Below are 12,745 nucleotides of genomic sequence, written 5' to 3' on the forward strand. Positions count from 1 at the left end.
ATATCCGGTTTCTCACTAGGTGGCCGAAAGTGTTTGTCTTTGCCCTTTTGATTGTATTTAACAACAGTTTGTGCTCTGTATTAAGAAAATGGGAAATGAAACAAAAGCAAACAATTTGCGTGTTTTATATAATTACCAATAAAATTAACACATAAACAACAAGACGACAGGGAATGAGATAAAGCTCTTTTTGGCAAATGGCAGGTGGTATGAGACTGTCTGGTTAGTCTAGGAGCGGCCCTATTATCAAAGGCTGAAGGCTGTGTATACAATACGACAAAGACTTCAAAATAGCAAGAATAAAATAACTCGACAGGAAAGAAATTAGATTATGTAAATTCCTATTAAATTACACTTACATCCGTTAACATCATTTTGGAAAGAATTTTTTTTTATTGAAGGTAACAAGGCAGTATAGAAAAGGAAGTGCAGAAAATTAAAGAAGGTAAAAAGAGCACACTATCAAAAAAATAAGGGAAATTGAAAACAGGTAAATATCCTGAAAAGACACTCTTATCCAATCAATACACTGACAAAATTTGGAATTTCTAAAAGCATATGGATAATTTAGGTATAGTGTCAGCTCGATATTTTAGGTCCATTGTCTTATCACCGATTGCTGTCCGATATTAACAGGTTGGCTGATAAGTCCCCGGTCTAACAAAGAAAAACACAATTTTTTTGTCAAAATTCGTTTTTATTATTCAACATAGTTCCCTTCAAGAGCGATACAACGATTATAACGACCTTCCAATTTTTTGATACCATTTTGGTAGTAATCCTTCGGTTTTGCATCAAAATAGGCCTCAGTTTCGGTGATCACCTCTTCATTGCAGCCAAATTTTTTCCCTGCGAGCATTATTTTGAGGTCTGAGAACAAGAAAAAGTCGCTGGGGGCCAGATCTAGAGAATATGGTGGGTGGGGAAGCAATTCGAAGCCCAATTCATGAATTTTTGCCATCGTTCTCAATGACTTGTGGCACGGTGCGTTGTCTTGGTGGAACAACACTTTTTTCTTCTTCATATGAGGCCGTTTTGCCGCGATTTCGACCTTCAAACGCTCCAATAACGCCACGGTCACTGTTATGGTTTTTCCCTTCTCAAGATAATCGATAAAAAATATTCCATGCGCATCCCAAAAAACAGAGGCCATTACTTTGCCAGCGGACTTTGAGTCTTTCCACGCTTCGGAGACGGTTCACCGGTCGCTGTCCACTCAGTCGACTGTCGATTGGACTCAGGAGTGTAGTGATGGAGCCATGTTTCATCCATTGTCACATATCGACGGAAAAACTCGGAATCATCAACACGTTGTTGTTTTTGGTCAAATGTGAGCTCGCGCGGCACCCATTTTGCACAGAGCTTCCGCATATCAAAATATTGATGAATGATATGACCAACACGTTCCTTTGATATCTTTAAGGCCTCTGCGTTCTCGATCAACTTCATTTTAGGGTCATTCAAAATCATTTCGTGGATTTTTTGATGTTTTCGTCGGTAACCACCTCTTTCGGGCGTCCACTGCGTTCACCGTTCTCCGTGCTCATTTCACCACGCTTGAATTTTGCATACCAACCAATTATTGTTAGGTTAGGTTAGGTGGCAGCCCGATGTATCCGGCTCATTTAGACTATTCAGTCCATTGTGATACCACATTGGTGAACTTCTCTCTTATCACTGAGTGCTGCCCGATTCCATGTTAAGCTCAATGACAAGGGACCTCCTTTTTATAACCAAGTCCGAACGGCGTTCCACATTCCAGTGAAACCACTTAGAGAAGCTTTGAAACCCTCAGAAATGTCACCAGTATTACTGAGGTGGGATAATCCACCGCTGAAAAACTTTTTTTGGTGTTCGGTCGAAGCAGGAATCGAACCCACGACCTTGTGTATGCAAGGCGGGCATGCTAACCATTGCACCACGGTGGCTCCTATTAATTATTGTTGATTTCCTTGGGGCAGAGTCTGGAAACTCATTATCAAGCCAAGTTTTTGCTTCCACCGTATTTTTTCCCTTCAAAACACGAAATTCCTTTTTTCCATTTTTTTCACAATAACAAAAGTTGCTTCACAAAAGACGTTCTATCTCACAAACTAATTGACTTACAGACGTCAAATTTTGACACGAATCATTTGAAGGTTGGTACTATATAAAAACGACGCCATCTATGTGTCACACCGGGGACTTATCAGCCAACCTGTTATGTTAAGCTCAATAACAAGGACCTCCTTCTTATGGGCGAATCCGAAGAGTGTTTCACATTACGGTGAAGCCACTTACACTGAAAGAAGAGTTTTCTGTTCTGAGGAACGAAATTTAAGACAGGCGATCCCAGCAAAAAAGAGCTTCCAAAAAAGTAGTTTGGATCCCCAAGTAGTGCAAACTTGGATCATCTTCAATGAATTTTACATGGGCTTGTATAGGACAGAAGTACTCCATTTGGGAATCCTTTGCATTGCTTTAAAATTTGTGCCTTGGAAGTTCTTTGGGATAAAGAAATTTAAAAAAACTAAAAAAAAAAAAATATTTTCTTCAATTTTACTTCTTATTTTTATTAGTATTTTTTGTTACACTTTTATTTTTCAATTATCTAATCTTTACAAATTGAAAAACTTCTTCGCTTCCACCGGGGGTTGATCCTGAGTCTGTTGGCACCATAACAGAACGCCTTAGCACACTCAGCCACAAACGCCATTCAACAGGATGCATCGAAACGTCTATTCAAATGTTTGTGATATGAACCTAATATGACACCAAGGCATGACATTCTAACTACTTCCTGAGATGTTCGTTATTATTATGAATGAAAAAATAAAGAACGCTGGTTCTAACCTCACTAGTGGCAATTTTTTTATTAAATATTTTTCTAAAAAAATATTTTTTTATTATATAAACCTTTTTTTTCGTCATATATTTTTGTATAAATATATTTTTTCATTAAAAACCAACAAAAATTAAAAATTATCGTAATTTGCAAAACCTTCTCAATAGAACTTCCATGGAAGTGAAAAAGTCAAACGGCATAGGTTCAAATTCCAGCGGGGATTATTTTATATAATTTTTTTTTATTATTTTTTACTTTTTTTATTGATTTTCTATCCTTTTTGCGAAATTTTATTGTCCAAAACTTGAATTTTCAATTTAAGCGGCCTAATTCCGTACTTTGGAAAAAATTGATGGGGGGATTCCGGGATGCGCTTTAAAAGAAAGACTGCATCGGAATTGGAACAAAAATCGATAGAGTATCCCGGGATGCGCTTTAAAAGAATGTTTGTGGAACAATTTCTATTTTTTTTTTGCTGGGATGTTTACCTTTGACGCTAAAAAAAATTCCTTGAAAAGCAAATAAAAAGGTTTAGAGACAATTGTTAAATCATATTATATCATAAATTCGGGTTTATTTACTCTAAAAGAAATTATTTTATAAGAAATGGGAATTTCGATTGTCTAAAATTTCGTTCCGGAGGAAAGTATTTTTTCTTTGGGTGTAGGGAAACTTTAATACACTCAGAAATATCACCAGAATTACTGAGAGGAAATAATCTACAGCTGAAAATGGGATTGAATGACATACTAATCATTGCATTGACTAGTTAAAAAATATGAATTTATTACACTACAAGTGGATAGTTGCGACATCAAAAGGAGGTGTTTCTAAAAACCGTAAAAGTCGAAAGACAACTTTTTAAAATTAAAAAAAAACGAAAAATCGCCTTTTGCATATATGGTTCGAAAAATTAAAAAAATTACTTTTGAAAATATCGAATACTTTAAAGTCATATTTTCCAAATTTTGAAAAGGACGAAAATTCAATTTGACATGTAGGTAAATTCATATCTTCTTCAATGGCAAAAACCGATTTTTATACCCTGCGCCACACTGTGGAACAGGGTATTATAAGTTAGTGCATATGTTTACAACATCCAGAAGGAGACGAGATAGACACATGGTGTCTTTGGCAAAAATGCTCAGGGTGGGCTCCTGAGTCGATATAGCCATGTCCGTCTGTCCGTGAACACATTTTTGTAATAAAAGTCTACGTCGCAGTTTTAGTCCAATCGACTTCAAATTTGGCACAAGTATGTGTTTTGGCTCAGAATAGAACCTTATTGAATTTGGAAGAAATCGGTTCAGATTTAGATATAGCTCCCATATATATCTTTCGCCCGATATGGACTAATACGGTCCCAGAAGCCAGAGTTTGGCCCAATTTAGTTGAAATTTTGCACTAGGAGTACAATTAGTAGTGTAGTCAAGTGTGCCAAATTTTATTGAAATCGGTTCAGATTTAGATATAGCTCCCATATATATCGTTCACCCGATTTACACTAATATGACCACAGTGGCCAATCTTTTACTCCGATTTAATTGAAATTTTGCACAGGGAGTAGAATTAGCATTGTAGCTATGCGTGCCAAATTTGGTTGAAATCGGTTCAGATTTAGATATAACTCCCATATATATGTTTTTCTGATTTCGACAAAAATGGTCAAAATACCAAAATGTTCCTTGTAAAATCGCCACTGCTTAGTCGAAAAGTTGTAAAAATGACTCTAATTTTCCTAAACTTCTAATACATATATATCGAGCGATAAATCATTAATAAACTTTTGCGAAGTTTCCTTAAAATTGCTTCAGATTTAAATGTTTCCCATATTTTTTTACTAACATTGTGTTCCACCCTAGTCAGCCGACTTAAATTTTGAGTCTATAGATTTTGTAGAAATCTATCAAATTCTGTCCAGATCGAGTGATATTTAAATGTTGTATTTGGGACAAACCTTTATATATAGCCCCCAACACATTTGACAGATGTGATATGGTATCGAAAATTTAGATATACGAAGTGGTGTAGGGTATAATATAGTCGGCCCCGCCCGAATTTACACTTTCCTTACTTGTTTAATAGTTTGAAACTGGAATATCAGTACAAAAGTTTTCGATAATTCGGCTCGTAAAACTCAAAAGTTGCGTCTTCAAAAGAAACTGTTTCAACAATAATTTTTCAACGACTAACTGACATTTTCGAAAACCGTTACTCGTCTTTCAGATTTTCTTTGGAAATTTGGAAAGTTCGATTTTTTAAAATTTTTAAAAAGATAAAATTTTAAAAATTCAACTTTCCAAATTTGGAAAAAATCTGAAAGGCGAATAATGGTCTTTCGAAAACGTCGGTTAGTCGAAAGCCAACATTTCCAAATGTTAAACAAGAGTGAAAAGTTGATTTTAGTAGTCTGAAAATTCCTTCACCAATGACAAAAATGGAATAGAAGGACATAAAAATCTTTTCGCTGCCATGTGCCGCCCTCAAGGACAACCTTATTCCCTCATCACTGTCATTGCCGATCGAGTGGTTAATTGACTGTATATATTTTCTGAAATTGGACCAAATGCTTTTGGCTCGTTCGATTGGTACCATCCTGGATGTGCCATGGTTTGGGTTATTTACCCCTCTGAACTTTATCAGGTGCTGGTGGGTGAAGAGGTTGCAGTGTTGCTTCACCGAGAGCATTTTGGAATAATGTTGCAGATGCTATTTTAGAGTGACATCCAGTGGCAAGGCAATATTCTGCACCGTTTGAAGATTTCTCCATTGGGTATCGCTAATACTTGGAGTCCAAATGGCGGCTACTAGTCAATGTAGTCTCAAAATGCATTTGTTTTTTTTTTCACCATTGACAACATTTTTAAATTTTTTAAAGTGAAATAGAAGGGTATGACAATTCTTTTCAATTTTTTTTTAATCCGACATCTACCAGAAAAGTCTATTTGACAGCAGATAGATGATGATGATGATCTTAGGTGAGGTATAGTAGCGGCCCGTTATTTCATGTTCACTTACACTATTCGGTCCATTGTGATACCACAGTGGTACACTTCTCTCTTATCAATGAAAACTGCCTGATTGTATGTTAAGGTCAATGACAAGGGATATCCCTTCCATAGCCGAGTTCGAATGGCCTTTCACATAGCGGTGAAATCACGTAGAGAACCTTTGATATAATCAATAATATCACCAACATTACTCAGAGTCGATAAACCACAGCTGAATTTTTTTTTAGGTGCTCGGTCGAAACTGGGATTAGTACCCTCGATCTTTGGTATGCAAACGAGCATGCCAACTTTGGCACCCCGATGGTTCCTTAGACGATGTTATTTCCTTTCTTACGATTCCATTTCTCTAACTGTATCTGGAGAATATCATCATTCTCCGTTATTTCTCATATTATTTTGCCACCCCATCTTATCTAGCTTCGCCATCACCTCAATGTATTTTTCAAAAAATATTTCCTTGAGATATCCGACAAGCAAAAAGGATGTGAACTAATTTAAGGTAATTTTCTTTGAATTTCAATGTCGGTAAAAAAGGTAAATCTTGATAATTTATTAGATTTAAAATGCCAAACACATCACGTAAGCAACGATGTAGGGTAGAGCGAACAACAAAAGAATACCTGGTGATGGGAATAACTAGGTCATGTACGTGTCTGGCAAATCAAATAAATTTGCTCTAGGTGATATTAAGGAATTCTTATAATATGGTGAATAGAGTGAAAAATATATAAAAATACGAGGATCTAATTTATGGTTTTAGATTTTTGTGATTACAAAATAGGGTCCCATATCGAACTTCATCAAAATTTTTAACTTTACTTAGTTCAGCTATATCTTACATTAGACACTTGTGTCCGTTAGGAAGCAATAATTAGCATGCCACCCTAAATACTGGTTACAATCCCGTCAAGCCGTTCGGACTCATCTCTACTTCCCTTATTTGTGATATAGGATTCTTTCGTTGATATGGACGAAGATGGCATTGTTCGTGCAATAAAATCTATCTGCCTCTACTAGATGAGTCCAAAGTGAAGTAGGTGTCAGGTCTGTTGGTTTTGCAGAACACGCTAAGAGATTCCTCATGATGTGAGGCGATTGCCCATAATTCGGCAAACATCTTGTATTGCTGGGTTCAGAAGGGAGAACTAACTATTTAAATACCTGGAGATGTTAAATCTTAGCTGAGATAGCACCGATCTAGACTCTCTAGGCCGTCGTCCCTCGTCATGGCTGACAGGTGGTGGTCTACCATCCAGAAAAACGCTGCACTGGCAGGAATCAATAACCTTCCGAATCGCTACCGTCTGTGTCGCCTTCAAGGCCGTCCTTATTCCATCATCACTGTCATCGTCGATCTAGTTTTTAATGGACTGTATATCTGTCCTGAAATTGAACCGAATGACCTTGACTAGTTCGGTTGGTTCCCTCTTGGATGTTTCATGGTTTGGGTAATTTACCTCTTTGCACATTATCAGGTGCTGGTGGGTGAAGAGGTCGAAGTGGTTCACCGAGAGCATTATGGACTCATGTTGCAGATGTTGTTCTGGTGTTTTGGAGTGACATCCAGAGGCATCCGCAACACAGTATTTTGCAACATTTGAAGATTTCTCCATTGGGTTTCGCTAATACTGGGAATCCAAACCAGAGCCACATAATTGATAAGGGGACGACCAATATACTCATAGGTCTTGTGTATCGTCTCTTTATCTTTCCCTCAAATGCTACCAGCCAATGCTTTCAGGATTTGGTTTCTTTTCCTAACGTTTTTAGCTACTATTTTCGCAAGATTTCCAAAGAGGAACAGACTATCCAATGTCACACCCAGAACATTGGCGTTCTTGCATGTGGGGAAAACAGTATTTTGCACCGTCTAGAGTTTTCTCCATTGGGTATCGCTAATACTGGGAGGCCAAACGGGGCCACATAATCCATAAAGGGACGACCAATAGGTCTTTTGTATCGTCTCTTTATCTTCCTCCAAATGCTCCGAGGCATTGCTTTCAGGATCTTGTTTCTGGTCCCAATGTGTTTTCTACCATTTCCACATGCTCTCCAAACAGAAACAAATTATCAAAAGTGACACCAAGAACATTGGGGTTCTTGCATGTGGGGATACTCTGACCACTGATGTGGATGGTTAGGTTAGGTTAGGTGGCAGCCCGATGTATCAGGCTCACTTAGACTATTCAGTCCATTGTGATACCACATTGGTGAACTTCTCTCTTATCACTGAGTGCTGCCCGATTCCATGTTAAGCTCAATGACAAGGGACCTCCTTTTTAAAGCCGAGTCCGAACGGCGTTCCACATTGCAGTGAAACCACTTAGAGAAGCTTTGAAACGCTCAGAAATGGGATAATCCAGCGCTGAAAAACTTTTTGGTGTTTGGTCGAAGCAGGAATCGAACCCACGACCTTGTGTATGCAAGGCGGGCATGCTAACCATTGCACCACGGTGGCTCCCACTGATGTGGATATCGAGTTCTCTTCTTTGGTCCACTATGTGAAAACGGTCGCCGATTTAGGAGCAGAAAGTTTCTAATTCATGCTGTCATTGGTCTTCACTTTCAGCTCCTTGTTGTCCCTACCTGATGTGACAGCCGTCCGCGTAAATTATCAAGTGGACATCTGACGGTGGAAGAGGAGCTCCTGTCACATAAAAGTCAAAAAGGAAGGGTACAGTACACCGCCTTGAGGTACACCTTGTTTATTCCTCTAGCCACCGTGGTGCAATGGTTAGCATGCCTGCCTTGCATACTCATGGGTTCCATCCCTGCTTCGACCGAACACCAAAAAGGTTTCTCAGTGGTGGATTATTCCCTCTTAGTAATGTGGTGACATTTCTAAGTGTTTCAAAGCTTTTTAAGTGGACCTGCGGCAATGTGAAACACCGTTCAGACTCGGGTCAGAAAAAGGAGGTCCCTTGCCATTGAGCTTATCATAGAATCGGGAAGCTCTCAGTGATAAGAGAGAAGTTTACCACTGTGATATCACAATGAAATAGTCGAAGTGAGCTTGAAAATATCGGGTTGCCACTAGACCTAACATAACCTAACCTTATTCCTCCTAGGCGAAGATGTCATTCCTCTGAATGCTCCATAGGACTCTCAGTGATAAGAGAGAAGTTCACCACTGTGATATCACAATGAAATAGTCGAAGTGAGCCTGAAAATATCGGGTTGCCATTAGACCTAACATAACCTAACCTTATTCCTCCTAGGCGAAGATGTCTTTCCTCTGAATTCTCCATAGGACTGGCTGACAGCCATACAGTTCACCAACCATATCTTAAGGTTATTAGGGAGAGAAGTTCCCATAATATCGCAAACGCTTTAGATAAGTCCAAGTTCTCCAACGAGAATCGAACATTTATGCGGTCTCTTGCTATTCAACCTCTCTGCAATATTCGCTATTAAATCATGCCGATGTTCTGCCAACATTAGGTGTTCTGTGAAGTAGGGTAGTAAAATAGCTTCCAAAGTCTTCGTAACGGCGGAAGGAAGGGTAATCTGATTATTGCTTGATAGTTTCACTGCAAGCAGAGGATTCTGATGAAGAATAAGACGATTCGGAAATGCTTCTCCATCTTACCGTATTGCAGTCTAAAGGGTTAAGCCCTAAACTTTTCCTATGTTAATTAAGCTTGAAATATAGGCAATATATTATATATCTGAAATATAAAGCGGAATAATTACCCACAATTTTCTCTCAACACCACGCGCTCTTCATAAATTTATTGACCTTCACTTCGTGTAGTGTTAGCCCTGAGATTTTGCCCTACAAAGGAGAAGTTTTTCTGGCGGAACCGATTCGTGCAACACCACTCGCAATTTATGAATCTTTTGACCTTCTCTTCGTGTAGTGTTAGCTCTGAGGAGCAGCTGGTGGAACGTCGAAGCAATCGTTCGAAATTGTACTGCAAGATCTGTTTTTCTTCCATATCCAGGATTTTTAGTTTGAAGTTCAGTTGTCCCTACACCTTTTAACATCACTCGAAACAATATTGTGGTCTACCTTAAGATCCTTTGCTATTTTGCTGTGTAAGGAATTTAATCAAATCTGTGATATGTTGGAAAATTTCTTTTTTAAGATATTAGGTTAAATTAGGGCACAATTTTTTTTTGTAGAATCATTTATTGTGTTGAGTTTATGTGATTGCAATCCCAAAGAAATTTTATTCATTATAATTTAACTTTTTGTAACAACTGTGATTAAATTCTTTCAATTGCAATAACCCTTAATTAAATGGGCGAGAGAATTTATACAAGAAAGAAGAGGGACAGCGAGAGAGGAGAAGATTTATTGTTTCCGGCGGAAAAAACCAGAGACATTGAACAACACTTACCAGCTATACAGGCATTCACAATTAATATGACGATGATAAAGACAAACATGTTGGCCATTAAAATATTTTGACACGTTTTTGTCCACGGCCTCCAGGCTTCCAATGTTAGTTGCTGAATATGGAAATGAAAATAACACAAATCCAAGTGACGATGACTTCTGGGCCAACAAATTGGTTGTAAGCTGGTGTAGTAGTTGTTGTTGCTGCTCAAACAGCTCTTGTTGATGATGGTGGCGATATTGTTGGTGCTTTTGGTCTTCTTGGTCTTTGTTTGATGCTTGTTGTTGCTGTTGCTGCTACTGTTGATGTTTTCTATACTGACGTCTTTGACAAGTTTGGGATAATAAAGTTGAAATTTTACAATTTTCATAATACGTGCGTGTAGGATGAAGTTTTGCGCTGCACTATGTAGGGATGGGGGGAGATCCTTGAATCTATGGAGCTATGTTTCAAACCAAATTATTTTTCTAACTAAAGATGATGGCTGAGGGAGGACCTCACTGTTGAGACAACTGACTATAGGTATTCACGCTTGGTGACAATAATGAGGATGTAGATGTTCTAGATACAGATGCAGAGATATGAACATAAATCAGTCTTTATTGGGTGGTGGCGAAGAAAACAGGTCCTTGTTGAGTGCTCTTAAGAAAAATTTCTGTATGTGTGTGTGGGGTTCGTTCACCTTAGCTAAAGCTGGCGTTGTTTAGTTTGGTTCTTTGTATTGGTTTCCTGTTGTTTTTGGTGCTCTCAGCTCCTTTAGCTTCACTTGGTGAAGATAATTAAATTCTCTCTGTGCACTTAGATTACAAAACAAAACGTAAGAAAAACAAATGATGAAAATTCTATTCTTAAGCTAAACTTTATACTTTGGATTATGAAGATTTTATTATCTTTGGAAAGTTTTGCTTTCGTTAATAGTTTGTCGTCTACCGTTTGCTTCGATGTAATTTCAAAAGAACTTGGGGAAACTTGTAGTCGCTAGTCCCCAGTCACTGGCCCCCATTAATTGACTGATTACTCTTGGGCAATTTGGTCTATGTCTTGGGACTACAAACAGGTGCCTGTTTAGTTTTTGCATTAATATTCGTTTTGTCACTTCTAATGCCAAGGCTGGCCTGTGAAAGGCATTAGTTTCTTTAGTTTTGCAAATTGTGGCTATTGACCCATTTATGACCTGTCTTGTTTACTGTTTGTTTTTTGTTGGTCTCTCCAACTGAGTTATCGTTGTTTTCCGTTTCTTTATGGTTTTCGAGGGTCTTCCTTCTGGGTGCGTTTACCAAGTATTCCAGGTCTCTGGTAAATTCATACCATTCCCCAACATCTGTAAATATAAATACGTATATTATTTTAGTAAAAACAATAAAGTTATGACCACATTTAGTAGTAAAGGAAATATTCATTTATCTATACAATGTCCTTTTTCTCTTTCTGTCTGTCTGCTTGTTTGCTTATCTATCCATCTTATTGTCTGTCTATTTTCTTTGCCTTTACGAATTCCATATAAATGCAGACCCATTGTAATTTATCTACAAAAAGCCAAGCCATAAAATTCGCATTTATTTCTTTTCGAATTTCCTTTCAATTTGTATATCCGTTTGTTTGTTTCCACAACAAACGAAGAGGAGGGTGCTTGAGGATCCCATACTTCAAAACTTTCCAACTGTTGACTTTTTGCTTATTTACAAAATATTTTAGCTGTTGCTCTTGATGATATCCATCGACTACTAATGGAGAACATGATAGATAGTTCAAGAAAGTTCAAGTTAGTTTTTTTTTCTGTTATGACAAGGCATTCGAACGAAAAGTGTTATTCAATGGTAAAGCATCACAAACACTAGGTTACAGAAAAAATAGCAACTGCATACGTGAAGCCCATATGACAAATATATTCGATCAATGAAATTTTTTTTTATGTTTGGCACCTATATATCCAGCTTCTTTTCGTATCCACACGCAGAGAAGGAATTTGATCATCCCAAACATGTTTCAAGAGCAAAATGTTATTTTTGGACTTTGAACATGAAATATTTTTGTCTCAAAAATGTTGCCGAAATCAGATACACAATTTTCGAGAAAATAAGTTGGCTGCGACAAACATGTTCCTTGTTCACAGTCCAAAAAAACATTTTGCTCTTGAAACATGTTTGGGGTGATCAAATTCCTTCTCTGGATGCTGGCTTATTCAAGTAGTTCCAAACGGATTTTGTAGAATCTTTAGCTTTTATGGTAACGAAACTGAGAGAAGGAATACGATCACTTTCTAGAGCAAGATATAATTTTTGGACGGTGAACATATAACATATTTGTCACAACCATGCTATTTTCTCCAATAGTAGGGAGCCACCGTGTTGCAATGGTTAGCATGCCCGCCTTGCATACACAGGTCGTGGGTTCGATTCTTGCTTCAACCGAACACCAAAAAGTTTTTCAGCGGTGGATTATCCCACCTCAGCAATGCTGGTGACATTTCTGAGAGTTTCAAAACTTCTCTAAGTGGTTTCACTGCAATGTGGAACGCCGTTCGGACTCGGCTATAAAAAGGAGGTCCCTTGTCATTGAGCTTAACA

The 12,745-nt window shown here is 37.9% G+C and overlaps 1 protein-coding gene across 1 annotated transcript in view; it reads right to left on the reverse strand.

The window, feature by feature from the left end:
- Positions 1-12,745, reverse strand: part of LOC142239089 (uncharacterized) — a 225,080-nt gene that overhangs the window by 144,619 nt on the left and 67,716 nt on the right. Inside the window, exon 3 of the mRNA XM_075310851.1 lies at positions 10,179-11,499. Coding sequence (XP_075166966.1) covers positions 10,179-10,548 — 370 coding nt within the window. The 5' untranslated portion in view covers positions 10,549-11,499. The remainder of the gene's footprint in view (positions 1-10,178; positions 11,500-12,745) is intronic.

Source organism: Haematobia irritans, chromosome 5 (assembly GCF_050003625.1).
Source record: "Haematobia irritans isolate KBUSLIRL chromosome 5, ASM5000362v1, whole genome shotgun sequence".
NCBI lineage: Eukaryota > Metazoa > Arthropoda > Insecta > Diptera > Muscidae > Haematobia > Haematobia irritans.